At 43.0% G+C, this 14,271-nt stretch overlaps 2 protein-coding genes across 9 annotated transcripts in view; one reads left to right on the forward strand and one right to left on the reverse strand.

The window, feature by feature from the left end:
• The window catches only part of LOC135504328 (probable pleckstrin homology domain-containing family N member 1), a 46,691-nt gene extending 45,404 nt beyond the window's left edge, over nucleotides 1-1,287 (forward strand). For all 8 annotated transcript variants that reach the window (XM_064922790.1, XM_064922789.1, XM_064922795.1 and 5 more), the window contains 3 exons: nucleotides 184-259; nucleotides 442-518; nucleotides 802-1,287. In XM_064922790.1, coding sequence (XP_064778862.1) covers nucleotides 184-259; nucleotides 442-518; nucleotides 802-912 — 264 coding nt within the window. In that variant the 3' untranslated portion in view covers nucleotides 913-1,287. The remainder of the gene's footprint in view (nucleotides 1-183; nucleotides 260-441; nucleotides 519-801) is intronic.
• Nucleotides 1,288-1,398: 111 nt separating this feature from the next.
• LOC135504326 (rho guanine nucleotide exchange factor 19-like) lies at nucleotides 1,399-13,226 on the reverse strand. Its single transcript, XM_064922783.1, has 15 exons — nucleotides 12,551-13,226; nucleotides 11,861-12,337; nucleotides 9,253-9,394; nucleotides 9,016-9,101; nucleotides 8,415-8,671; nucleotides 7,866-8,026; nucleotides 7,489-7,641; nucleotides 6,990-7,119; nucleotides 6,726-6,800; nucleotides 5,933-6,022; nucleotides 5,492-5,655; nucleotides 3,249-3,407; nucleotides 3,068-3,147; nucleotides 2,798-2,902; nucleotides 1,399-2,568 (listed from the first exon to the last, which is right to left on the reverse strand). Exons 1-15 carry the CDS (start codon nucleotides 13,224-13,226, stop codon nucleotides 2,411-2,413), a joined length of 2,913 nt encoding a protein of 970 aa, XP_064778855.1. The 3' UTR covers nucleotides 1,399-2,410.
• Between the last annotated feature and the right edge of the window lie 1,045 nt (nucleotides 13,227-14,271).

Here is a 14,271-nt window from a genome sequence, read left to right on the forward strand (position 1 = left end):
ATGTTCTCAAGGATACAATGTCACAGTAAACATTGTGAATCTGGTGACCTTACCTAGTTTGCCAATTTCCGCTATACAGTAGATGTTGGTGTGACATTCTAAAATGTACAGTTCAGAAGATGTTGTAATTTATAGAGCTGATCCAATACATGACACTTCAACCTGTTTGTCATAACACTTTAGGGTAAATTGTCACGGAAAAGCATTGCAGCCGTGGAGAGGTCTGCATTACCTGGGAGGCTGGAATTTGAGTTAACAGGTAAAATACAAAACAGGCAAAACGTACGTCAAAATGCTCTAACACTTTTGCATAATGAAGCAAAAGGACCCTAAATTAACCATTGAAACTGTGACTAGATCTGCAGCAAGTCAACTGTATCAAGTGTTGCTGTAGACAGTGGTGAAGAGCATTGTACTTCTATTGTATGTTGTGTGGTGCAGGTGAACTGATGGAGCCGCTGCAGATATCCTGCACCTGTCCTGAAGACTATCAGAACTGGATCTTCCAGCTACAACAGGTACATTACCATTACAGTCCCATTAAAAAGGGAAATGAGGGAACAAAGATAAAACTGGTTGGAAAAACTGTGTGGCTAGCCTTCTCTGCCTATATATATTGATTCCAATTGAGTCATACATACATGTATATCCATTTTGTGAAGATGCAGGATGCTAAAAATGAGTTAGCTTAGCCTTGTGATGGCAGATGAATTTACAGAAGAAATCAAGTTAGTGACAGTAAGTCTCCAAAAGTAGTCCCAAAATGTAATAACTTAAAAATTCATTTATTTTCTCACATAGCTGGAAAAAAACCTCCAAGCTACCTCAAACCACACGGCTCCACCCGTCATGCCGAAAAAACTGTGGAGCAGGAAGGAGTCCCGGGAACCAATGACAGTAGCACAAGACTGAGACTCACTGGCCAATGGCCTCACTCAATAGAAGACTCATGCCTCTTTTCATCAATAGACACTGAAATTGTGGATAGCATGTACTGTATACAGTGTATATGCATACATTATTCAGTCGGGTACAATGAAATTAAGAGATTCTGGTTAAATTTCTTATGCTGTATGTAGAACTCTGCTTCACTAGTGACAGTAATAGCAATGGATAGGCTAAATTGGGAGTATATTTTTAGTGCACTGATCTAACAATATTTTTCGTCAAATCGCTGTTTAAACCAAAATAGAAAATGTAGTGCTGTTCATGACCTTTTCCATATTTTCTATTAGGTTGGTCTTGATACTGTATGTACAAACTCAATAAACTTTTTTTTCATCACTACTTTTCCCAAATTGTGTAGGCCTACTTATTTTGTACAAGGAACTCAAACTTTATGTCATGTCGGCAAACATTCAGGCTCCACCTACATATTGTATTATTGAGAAGAAAAAAAATGTCAGTAGTCATTTAAATCACTGAAAAATGTAAGTGTGCATTTATTTCAGGGGTGAAGCATTTACAGTATTGTGCTCACAACCAGAGATCTCAAGTAGCTCACATGTGTTATTAGTCTTTTGTAATCTATATTTTTAAATTCTAATATTTGTTATAATGGTATGGCATATTTTTGGCAGATCCTGGCCCTTATAAATTACAGTCATAATAGTAAATTAGACATATATTCATTTAAACATGTAAGTACATCTACAGAATGTAAATTTACATCATTTTCTCCATAGAGAATAACCAGCTAGGAGCATAAACAAATACACATGCTGCAACAGCAATCATTTAAATTAGTACTAACAACTTAGAAATTCAACAAAGGTATATTTAAAAATAATAATAATGTGCCAATGGAATGGTGTACATCTGCATGTAAATTGTAGTAGTGGTTGGTAAATAATATTATGTGCTTCCATCTTAATTTTGGTCTACGCGTAAACAGCTCTCAATGTCAAATCACAGGGAAGATGTACTAACTCTGTAATCCTCAATGTTTTGTTGAAATGGACTTTCTCCATTAGTAAAGTAGTAGGCTAGTCATGATTTGAATGTATAGTATGTCTGAAATGGTGTTTATTTCGAATGCTGAGAGGACTCTAAGATGACAATTAAAGTGCTTGGGGCAAAGAAAAACACTTGATTTCTGATGTCCCAGTAGTTGTGTTACAGTAGTTGTATATGCAGTCATAGCAAGCATGAGTGAAAGGAAATTACTGCTATGCAGCTGGAAAACCATACTACTTAGCTATATTGCTTATGGTCAAGATACGCCAAATCTTATGAGCACCTGCAGACTAAATAAAGCTCCCACATCCAGATCACCTGAAACTGCTCAGCTATTATATAACTGGTGTTGCGTAAAAGCTGGGACTTATAGATATTTGGGGTTGAGAGTTACTACACCATTACGATTGGACATTCCAAGTGTAAGTTAAAAGCTGCAGGGTGGAGTGGACACTTAAAAGAGCTCCTCCTCCAGTTTCTGTGTGACACACTTGATGCGGATGTTTTCTCTGAGGTTGCGGAGACGCGCACTGCGATTTGTGATCTCCTCTACATTGGTTTTGGGGAACCAGCCCCGCTCCCCATCTGACAGCCGAATGCCCTCCACCCAGCCTGTGGATATAGAATACACGACAACCTCAGCAAACGAAAACACACCCAGTGACATTATCACTTGTGGTGGTCTATATGTTTTACACTGAAACTTTGGGTTTGACATATGATAGAAAAGTCCTATGAACTACTTTAAGGGTAAAATGTTTTTATCTTAATGAAGTTGCCCTTTAAAGTTATACTTATTATGACAGTGTTTAATGTGAGGTCGCCAAATGGAGTGTCTCACCGTCACTTGTAATGGTCTTGGCTTGAAGAATATCAGCCTTCTCCAATGTTAGCTCGTCATGCTCTTGGGCCTGGTAGCTCTTGATGCACTGAACTTGAGAAAGATCTGAGAGGAGGAACAACAAAATGTATCGTAATTCATGAAAAAGGTGTAGCGCTGTTAAAATCTATTTTTACAACTTTTTAAAGCATGAAGCAATATTTTCCAGGTGACAGTAAATTAAACAATAGAAACTCAGTGACACTGCAACATGTGACTGCTTATACTCACCATCATTCTCACTGGCCTGCTCAATGTCTTCCAATGGATCAGAGGGGAACATGGCTGTGATCCATCTCTGTTTCCCACTCCTGGGAAGAAACAAAACCAATGTAGAGGCTGTCAGTTCTTACATTATCACTACCATTACAAATCATGATCGTGATTGATAGTGGTATGTGCACTAGCTCACTCAGTGTGGGCCTTGAGCAGGATCTGGTGTTTGAGCTGCTGGCCCTCACACAGCTGGAGGTGGAATATGAAGCCTGAGATGCCCTGGAGCTTCTGACTGAAATCCTTCACCTTCAGCTGCCCAATCTTAGCGTGAACAAACACCATGAACTTCCACGTGCTGCAGACATATCAAGAACAGGAATTTGTCAATGTATGCCATGCATCACTCAATCAGCCAGCATTTAGGACATAATGCTATGAGCCATACATGCCATTGTATAGTGTAGCATGGCACAGGTTAGTATACTGTAGTATAGCATAGCATATTTTAGCATATCTTAGCATAGCATAACTCCATATATATAAAAAAACATACAGATGAAGTCAGGAGTTTACATACACTTAGGTTGAAGTCATTAAAAATCATTTTTCAACCACCGCAAATGTCTTGTTAACAAACTAGTTTTGACAACTCGGTTAGGACATCTACTTTGTGCCTGACAAGTAATTTTTCCAACAATTGTTTACAGACAGATTATTTCACGTATAATTCACTGTATCACAATTCCAGTGGGTCAGAAGTTTACATACATTAAGTTGACTGTGCCTTTAAACAGCTTGAAAAATTCCAGAATATGATGTCATGGCTTCAGAAGCTTCTGATAGGCTAATTGACATCATTTGAGTCAATTGGAGGTGTACCTGTGGATGTATTTCAAGGCCTACCTTCAAACTCAGTGCCTCTTTGCTTGACATCTTGGCAAAATCAAAATAAATCAGCCAAGACCTCAGAAAAAAAGTAGCAGACCTCCACAAGTCTGGTTCATGCTTTGGAGCAATTTCCAAACGCCTGAAGGTACCACGTTCATCTGTACAAACAATAGTACGCAGGTATAAACACCATGGGACCACGCAGCCGTCATACCACTCAGGAAGGAGACACCTTCTGTCTCTTAGAGATGTACGTACTTTGGTATGAAAAGTGCAAATCAATCCAGAACAACAGCAAAGGACCTTGTGAAGATGCAGGCGGAAACAGGTACAAAAGTATGTGTATCCACAGTAAAACGAGTTCTATATCGACATAACCTGAACGGCCGCTCAGGAAGGAAGAAGCCACTGCTCCAAAATCACCATAAAAAAGCCAGACTATGGTTTGCAACTGCACATGGGGACAAAGATCGTACTTTTTGGAGAAATGTCCTCTGGTCTGATGAAACAAAAATAGAACTGTTTGGCCATAATGACCATCGTTATGTTTGGAGGGAAAGGGGGAGGCTTGCAAGCCGAAGAACACCATCCCAACAGTGAAGCACGGGGGTGGCAGCATCATGTTGTGGGGGTGCTTTGCTGCAGAAGGGACTGTGCACTTCACAAAATAGATGGCATCATGAGGAAGGAACATTATGTGGATATATTGAAGCAACATCTCAAGACATCATTCAGGAAGTTAAAGCTTCGTCACAAATGGGTCTTCCAAATGGACAATAACCCCATACTTCCAAAGCAAAATGGATTAAGGACAACAAAGTCAAGGTATTGGAGTAGCCATAACAAAGCCCTGACCTCATTCCTGGGCAGAACTGAAAAAGCGTGTGCGAGTAAGGAGGCCTACAAACCTGACTCAGTTACACCAACTCTGTCAGGAGGAATGGGCCAAAATTTACCCAACTTATTGTGGGAAGTTTGTGGAAGGCTACCCGAAACGTTTGACCCAAGTTTTTTTTTTTTTATAATTTAACCTCCTTTTTCTCCCCAATTTCATAGTATCCAATTATTAGTAGTTACTATCATGTCTCACCGCTACAACTCCCGTACGGGCTCGGGAGACACGAAGGTCGAAAGTCATGCGTCCTCCGAAACACAACCCAACCAAGCCGCACTGCTTCTTAACATGAGACAAGGATATCCCTACCGGCCAAACCCTCCCTAACCCGGACGACGCTAGGCCAATTGTGCGTCGCCCCACGGACCTCCCAGTCGTTTGACCCAAGTTAAACAATTTAAAGGCAATGCTACCAGATACTAATTGAGTGCATGTGTGAACGAAATAAAATATGAAATAAATCATTCTCTCTACTATTATTGTGACATTTTACACTCTTAAAATAAAGTGGTGATCCTATCTGACCTAAGACAGGGAGTTTTTACTCGGATTAAATGTCAGGAATTGTGAAAAACTGAGTTTAAATGTATTTGGCTAAGGTGTACAGTATGTAAACTTCTGACTTCAACTGTACATTTTACATATTTAGAACTCACTCTTTCCTCCTGGACAGCAGAAGACAGTCATTGAACAGATGCAGATAAACAGGCCTTGTGGGTAACTTGAACTTTGACCCAGAAATACTCATGGTCTGTGTGTCCACCTCCAACAGTTCCCCGTGTTTGACCAGCCAGCGAGACTGGGAGATCAGAGGGAATATCTTAAACGGGGAGATGTATGTTATTAATGAGCATGAATGAACAGTTAATGAATTATTACTGGGTTAAGAGGCATATTAGTTTCTTTACTTGGGATATACAATGGGCAAACATGATAGGGTTAACCCATACTATGGCAATAAGAAATAGGATTCTTTGTTCTCCAAAACCAATACCGCAATGGATAGAGGAAAGGGGAACATACTGTACATGAACATACAGTAGGTGTACTGAGAATGAATGTTCTCCGTGTTCATAATGAGTGATGTTTTCATCTACCTTGCCCTCAAAGTGGATCTTCTTATTGAGGTGAATGAGCTCTTCCATCCTCTTCATTGATTGCACACTGGAGTTACACTCCTTTATAAGCTGTTTTGGGCACAATAGTCTGTTAGAAAAAAGTTTCTTCAAAATGCAATGTCTATGTCTATGCAAAGTCTACTGTTAATGACCAGAAATTGGCCTCACTCCAGCTTTTGGTATAAGGAGAGGCTGAGGTTCTGAATTCTTTGTAACTCTCTTGTCGATAACTAACGATCTGAAGCTGCTGTGCATGTGCAGGATTCTCTACAATACGCACACTCTGCTCTGCTTGTTCAGCTGCTCAAAGAACAGGCTAAACTGGCGAATTTCAGTGATGATTGGGGAATGGAGCTCGCGCAAGATGACAGTATTCGACATAACACAACCGACTATAATAGCATATTATAAGGCTACTGTAAGACAAAAAACACCATTTCTTTTCTTTTTTTACTCATGCGGAAAAATGTGTGCTTTGATTGAAACAAAACACAGGTAGGCCTATGCTACAGTTTGTTAATACCATCTACTCAAACATGTGCTCACTGTTCATAATTTCAAAACACCACTGCACTTCAAAACAGCACTGTACATAACTCAAGAATAGTTATTCCCATGAAACTGATTGAGATCAAATGGTTGGCATGCAGATACTGCATGGACATTTTACTGGTAAAACTTGAAGAATTAGCAAACACGATTGACAGTGAGAAATGTAAAGGGAGGGTGACCACAAAAATGTGCATAAAGTATTTTGTATATTTTCTGTTACCTTTTTCAGTTCATTGAAGGCCTTGGTGGCTGTGTCTTCACCCCTAGAGCCCGGTGTTGTCCTCTTTAGGATATTCTATAAGATAGAAGGAAGATAGAACATTTTGGATCTAGACTTTCACCTCAGGGCACTGCAAAAACTTACTGCTGTGTCCTGGCATATTCGCTGGTCAGTAACCTGATGTAAGGTAGAGTAATGTTCTGTCCCTACAGCCAGGCATGAATAGTTGAATTTTATGGTGAACAGGGGCGCTCTATATCGTACTTCCACCAGCATCTTAAGCCGTGTGATCCTCTGGAAGGGGAGGATGAGGAAGGAGGCAAGGGGAAGACGCTGGCAGATGGGGTCTTCCTCCAAACGAGCCAGGATACCTGGGAAGCGAGCATTCTCCTGTCTACAGAGAAAATATAAAACACTAAAATCAAGCAACATAGTCGGAAAACCTTCCCTGGTATGGATTGGATATGTAGTGTATATCCATGGTCACGAACCCTGGAGAGCTACGGGGTTTTGTTCCAACCCAGCACTAACGCACTTGGTCTTGATGATTAGTTGATTAGTTGAACCAGGTGTGTTAGTGCTGCGCTGGAACAGAAACCTGCAACCCTCTATGGGTTAACCACCCAATCCATATGTATAAAGCAACTATTTAAGTGTGTGTACTAGGCACTGAGTGACATACGGTAATTTTCAAGCATCATACTTACAGACTCGAATGTGCAACAAAGACCAATAGAAATAAACACAAAGTAAGATGGCTCACAACAGGCGCTGGTAGGTCTGTTCCTGGTAGGCCTGGTTGGTCACGTAAGGGAGGTAGACCCTTCGCAGGGCGGGACAGTGGGCCAGGACGATGTCGCATACGTCAAAACGCAAGATGTCCTCCTCCAACCTGTGCTCCAGGTCCTGCAGGAACCTAGACCGAGAGGAAGAGAGAGCGAGAGGAAGAGGGAGAAACAAAGAAAGTGAAGAATTCAGAGCAAAAAGAGTGAGTGATTAAGATAGAAAGATGCTGAAAGCCAGAGAAACAGAACCCCCAAATACTGAGCGAAAAAACAAGACAGAAAAAAACAGAAATAATCTCATGATATATATTCAAGAAATGTACTCTCTCATCAGTGTCATGTTACTATACTATACCGCTCACTGACGTCCTTGACCTCGGGGAGCTTGGAGAAGAGCCACTGTCTGTCCTGGGTCCCCAGACACTCCCCCAACTCCTGGGACAGCATAAAGTGGTCCACCGCGATGGCCAGGCTCCGGATGTACGATGCCTCAGATGTCACTAGCTCAAACTTGGCCTGTGACGAGGAGACATTATGGGCCTTTCGGAAGCAATAGGAGCTCCTCTCACTCACAATTAAAATCAAGGTGCTTTATTTATATTTAAAAATATAAAATATTATCATGAGACATTATGGGGAAACACATAGTTAAAATAAAATCATGAATATGAAGTTTTGACCACAAATGTTATGTCAAAATATGTTAACCCATAAAAAATGTAATCCATCACATAGATGAAACAAATCAACTTAGCTGGCTAATTGGACATGCTAAAAGCCCGTAGGGTTGCCATAGAGATGTATAGAGGGTGCACTTTCCACAAAAGTCATGCACAACTTCTATGCATCTCTTTGAGTGCTGCCTAAATCCCAATGTGGCTTGATGTCATCCTCATGCTCTCACCTCCTGTAGTTTGCGCTCCTCGTTGCTGAAGTTGTCCAGCTGATCGCTGGTCTGGACATCAGGGATGTCCTGCCACAGGGAGAAGGCGGAGCCTCGTGACGAGCAAAAGGAGCTAGACGGAGACAGATTGGACGGAGATGGGGCCTCCCCAGCCCCTTCTACCCTTAGCCTCTCCTCCTCAGCACCTGGCTCCTCCCCCTGCTGCCTCTGGATTTCTCGGTTGATTGCAACATCACTGTACTCCTGGTACAGAATTGCTGAGGAGAGTGAGAGAGAGCAAGAGCAAGAGCAAAAGCAAGAGCAAGAGCAAGAGAGAAAGAAAGAGAGAGAGAGAGAGAGAGAGAGAGAGAGAGAGAGAGAAAGAAGGAGCGCAAGAGAGAGAGAGAAGTAAGAAGAGTATACAGGGTTGATTGAGAATTAAAATCGTTATTGAAGAAAGTTTAAAAAAAATACTTTCAGATGTTATGTTGTTATGTAGCATGTAGCTGAACGAGCGTGAAACAATTGTTATGCCATATAAATACCACTGACACTGGAGGTGGAGAACGGAGGTGGAATTAACCAAATTATTGACACAGGATAAGAGGAAAGTAAGACTCACAGCTGGGGAGAAACCGTGACAGACGATTGGAGCTGCTGACTGTGGGAGGAGTAAACCAATCCTCCTCGATGGATTTCTGCCTTATACTGTGGGAAGGGTTGTAGTTATAATCATTATAGCAGTGTTATTTACATCAGACATCTTTACGACCCACTTCCAGCAAAGATGTATAGTTGAAATGTGACTTTGTGAGTTTAATCTTGATAATATATACCCATTTTAGCTGTTAAAACACACTTTTTGATTACGAATCCAGTGCTCCGTCGATGTTGTTGCGTGTTATTGTCAGCAGTGGGTAGTGGCGGTACAGGTCCTACAGGACTGTGGGGGGCGCTGTGACTGGAACCACCTGAGCCACGGTGCCTGGAAGTGGCCTTATCTGGAGAAAACGAAGGTAGATGAGGTAGAGGTCTTCATAAGTCCAACAGACCCAAAATTCTGAGATCCAACCCAGGACACGAGCAGGCCCGGGTCTTAAATTCTGACTTTTGTCTTGGATCTGGGTGGGTCTGATATAATTGCCATGGGCATGTGCAATTAAAATTGATTTACCGACTAGACCCATTTGGACCTGTCCTCTGTTAATTTACTGTTTGTGTGTTGAGAACTGCACAAGCTTGTTATCTGTGTCAGCCAATTGCAACTCAATAAAACGTATAGCTTATGTCCAGCTGAAACTGGTTCCAGCTGCTCACCTCACGTGCGACCTGCTGCTTAGGGGAGAGAAAGAGAGAGAGAGAGACAAAGACACAGAGACACACACACACAGAGAAAGAGAGCAAGAGAGAGAGAGAGAGAGAGAGAGAGAGAGAAAGGTAGTAAACAAAGCTTTGGGCGAGGCTACTGTTGATTGCAAGGATGGATTCTCTTTCAATGAAGTAAAACGAAAGTTAGAGAACAAAGAGTATAGTGGAGGCCTCCCGGGTGGCGCAGTGGTTAAGGGCGCTGTACTGCAGCGCCAGCTGTGCCATCAGAGACTCTGGGTTAGAGACTCTTGGCCTAGTGTCGTCCGGGTTAGGGAGGGCTTGGCCGGTAGGGACGTCCTTGTCTCATCGCGCACCAGCGACTCCTGTGGCGGGCCAGGAGCAGTGCACGCTAACCAAGGTTGCCAGGTGCACCATGTTTCCTCCGACACATTGGTGCGGCTGGCTTCCGGGTTGGATGTGCGCTGTGTTAAGAAGCAGTGCGGCTTGGTTGGGTTGTGTATCGGAGGACGCATGACTTTCAACCTTTGTCTCTCCTGAGCCCGTACAGGAGTTGTAGCGATGAGACAAAATAGTAGCTACTAAAGCAAGTGGATACCACGAAATTGGGGTGAAAAAGGGGTAAAAAAACAAACAAAAAAAACAAAAACAAAGAGTATAGTGAAGAAGAGAAGCCGACGAGGGGAATGTCCTCGGGGACAAGTTTTAATATTGTAGTGGACAAAGATGAGAAGAATGTTCGCATGGCCAAATGGACTGTCTGCAACTTGCTCTTTAGGTTTGATGCAATTTTCTACCTTTCATTTATTTATTTAGTATTTATTATCAATTGTTTAGTCATAAATAATAATAATTATTATTATTATTATAGGCCTGTTGTAAAATAAATAGCATTAGCCTATTACTGTCATTTGTTGGGTAAGCCTAAGGTAGGCAATCACCTTTGTTGGTAATAGCTGCAATATAAGCCTGTTCAAAACTTTTTTAAAGATTTTATTCTGTTTTGCCATTTTTGTTGTAACGTTGTGTTTGTTGCAATATAATAGAATTACCTGTAGGCCCACTATGCTACTCGCACTCAAACCATGAAAAGGAATAGCCATAGAAGGCAAGATGTAAACAATGACTTGACTGACTTTTAATCTTACCCTAATAAAGTTAAGCAATTTTGGTGAAAGTGGCTTGATGTCATCCTCATGCTCTCACCTGGTGTGGCTATTATTAGGTTTAGAATAGGTTTAGCTAATTCAGGCCTGTGAAGGCAGTGCGCGTCGGCACTACAACTGACTCCGACAGTGGAACTTGAGGTGAGGAATAATGTTTTAGGCCTACCAGAGTTACTCCTTCAATCAAAAATATAATGCTTATCTTTATAAAAAATACTCTGCTAGAAAATGTACAAATTAGCCTCCTTCTGTACGCCTATATCTGTATAGCAGTAGTAGCTTATCTGACAAGTATAAAGAAATGCATGTCGATGTAGAGAACATGATGCCGGCATATCTCTATCTTTGTCTTGGTCTCTATAGGGCCTAATGTTGTCTCCCTTAATATTTTTTTTATATGAATATCATACAGTGGATGCCCAGACCTATGCCTATATGCAAGCAATGCCCTGATGCATTTAGTGCTCAAATCTCTGACAGCTAAACCATGTGGTACACAATTATTGTTTTAGGAAATTAAAAACCAATAAGACAATAGACTATATGTTTTGAATATGCTACACACTGAAAAACAACAATAGTTTTTCTGTAAGTTGTTATTGCCAGTTTTTAAAGACACGTAACTGTGGATCATTTGGCCAATATAGTTTGTTTATTGATGGCACTGGCAGTGCACAGTTGGAGATTTCTTTCTCTCTCCTACTCTCGGATATGAACGGGTCTCTTGGATCTGAACCAGCATGGGTCTGTTTGGGTCTGTTTTCCAAGGTCCTTTTTGGGTCTGACTGTCCAAGGGGCCATTTGGAACGGTCTTGTTTAATTTCTTCAAATTAATTTATGCATACCGGGTCCGGTGGACCCATGAAGACCTCTAGATGGAGGTGGAGGAAACTAGCAGACTCACAACCACCACAGAATGTTGCCTCAAATTGCAAAATTATTTATTAGCATTCTTGGCTAATGCGGGACACTTACAGTCAGAGCTGGGGCTGAGGTTGCTGGAGGTCTGCCTGTCACGGGAAGCCACGCGAGCCGACAGCGACTTGCCTAGCTTTAGCGTGAACGAGTTCTTCCTCTGGGACAGCTGCAGCCGTGAGATCAGCTCAGAGGCAGAGAAGCGCCGCCGCTCGTGTTCCGCCATACGAGAGCAGGCTAAAGCGCTCCCCCCAGTGGCCGAGGAATTCTCTACAGCCCCAGAGTTCAAGACAGAGGAGTCCTCTGACGACCGATGTGGCTCTGCGGACAGAGGTGGAATCTTTGGAGGGTTGGGGGTTTGGGGGTCTACGGCACCCCCTGTTGATGAGGGACTTGCGGCGTCTTCAGGGTCTCCCCTGAGGTCCTCTTCCAGAAAGAAGTCAAAGGGTCCTGGGAAAAGATAGTCGCCGTCCAGAATGGGGCTGGCCAGAGACTCGTCACTCGGGCTGTCTGGTGAGTACACCCGCACCTTACGCCCTGGGACACAACACAAACAAGACTCAGGTGAAAATGTCCCTCCCCCCCGAATTACAGTCCAGTCATATTGGATATGGACATGTACAAAATATTTCTGAAGTAAGTGTGATTTTTAAGTTCTACAGATAAAAATAGGTGAAGGGGGATAAAACATTCTCATGATGAGGACTAACAGAGACTTGAAGATGTGAATTGGATAGATACTGTACATACGGATGGACTTTTCCCTGAGGGAGCTCTGTGATGACCTCCTCTGGGGTCGACAGGTATCTGGGCTCTGCATCCACGGAAGCTCAGGAGAGGATGGAGAGCCAGGTGGCTGAGAGTCCCAGGAGTCTGTGTCTCTGTACAGGGAGGACAGAGGGAGGGACAGGGGCAGGCTGAGGGCTGCGTGGAGGGGAAGAAACACAGATGACACCGTCATGGGTCTCTCATAATGCTCCTGCACTGGAGGGTTAGTCCTGATATCTTCCTGGATAACCAGCTCAACCTCGCCCCCTAGCGCCAGAGAGTCTAAACTCAGGTCCGTATTAGTATCAGTGTAATAATCACTTCTCCCACTGCCAATTTGTGCTTCACTCGTGTGTTTAGGATGATTCAGAGACAACGGGCTGAAACGTTGAGTGTCTGCAGTTGGGGAGCCCCAGCCTTTGACGCTGGGTGTCACAGGTGGCTGCAGCTCGATGAAGGTCAGAGTCTCCTGCTGACACACAGCGATGTGCTTGTGGTGGCACTGCCGGAGGAGAGGCATGTCGTCCGGGGCCTCGCTCAAACTCTGGGACTCGCCTGAGACAGGGATCCACATAATGGGGCTCTTTCCTCGGAAACGGAAGGCGTGTAGATGAGGCTGGAAGTCAGGGAGAGGGAAGAATCCATACCCAGGAAGCATGACTGAGAGAACACATGGGAGCTGCAGAAGAAAGGAGAAAACGTTTTTGCCATAAACTCAATTGCCAACATAATATCCTCTTGCCATATCTGGTAAAACAGCACTGACTGTAGGCTATATTGTATTAACTTATCTCTGTTAAACACTTCGTAATTTGGTCTCGTTCCTGCTTCCCTCTATAGAAGGCATGAAATGCAGTTGAGCAGGACGAGAACCTCAAGTTCCTCAGTGTACAAATCTTTAAGGACTTAAAATGGTCCACTCACACGGGCACATTCCTGAAGAAGGTGCAACAGTGGCTCTTCCCCCACAGAAATTTGAAAAGGTTTGGCATGAGCCCTCAAATCCTCAAAAAACTCTACAGCTGCACCATTGAGAGCATCTTAACTGTCTGCATCACTGCTTGGTATGGAAACAGCACTCCCCACGATTGCATGGCGCTACAGAGGGAGGAGCGGACAGCTCAGTACATCACTGGGGCCAAGCTCCCTGCCATCCAGGACCTCTACGTCAGGCAGTGTCTAAAGGTAGGCCCAGAAAATTGTTAAAGACTCCAGCCAACCAAGCGGTACCGTTGCATCAAGTCTGACACCAACAGGCTCCTGAACAGCTTTCTATCCACAAGCCATAAGACTGCTAGATAGCTAACTGAATGGCTACACGGACTATCTGAGTTGACCCTTGCACTGAGAGGACTTTTCTGCACACTCACAGGACTCTACACACTCACCCACACTGACACTTCAACACACACATAAAATGCACACACATTTATACTGACTTTATTCACACACACACACACACACACACACACACACACACACACACACACACACACACACACACACACACACACACACACACACACACACACACACACACACACACACACACACACACACACACTCATCATTTACGCTGCTGCTACTCTGTTTATCATATATCCTGAAGTCTAGTCACCGTACCCCTACACATACAGCGCATTCGAAAAGTATTCAGACCCCATTTACTTTTTCCACACTTTGTTACATCACAGCCATATTCT

The sequence above is a fragment of the Oncorhynchus masou genome, chromosome 18 (assembly GCF_036934945.1).
Source record: "Oncorhynchus masou masou isolate Uvic2021 chromosome 18, UVic_Omas_1.1, whole genome shotgun sequence".
Lineage (NCBI taxonomy): Eukaryota > Metazoa > Chordata > Actinopteri > Salmoniformes > Salmonidae > Oncorhynchus > Oncorhynchus masou.

What these genes read in the sequence shown, in the direction of transcription:
- LOC135504326 (XM_064922783.1), bottom strand. Translation starts at nt 13,226, where the DNA reads ATGCTTCCTGGGTATGGATTCTTCCCTCTCCCTGACTTCCAGCCTCAT. An exon ending in CCTTCAATGAACTGAAAAAG is followed by an intron (nt 6,023 to 6,725) that starts GTAACAGAAAAT and finishes TGCCCAAAACAG; the next exon opens with CTTATAAAGGAGTGTAACTC. An exon ending in CTGCTCAAGGCCCACACTGA is followed by an intron (nt 3,148 to 3,248) that starts GTGAGCTAGTGC and finishes GTTTCTTCCCAG; the next exon opens with GAGTGGGAAACAGAGATGGA.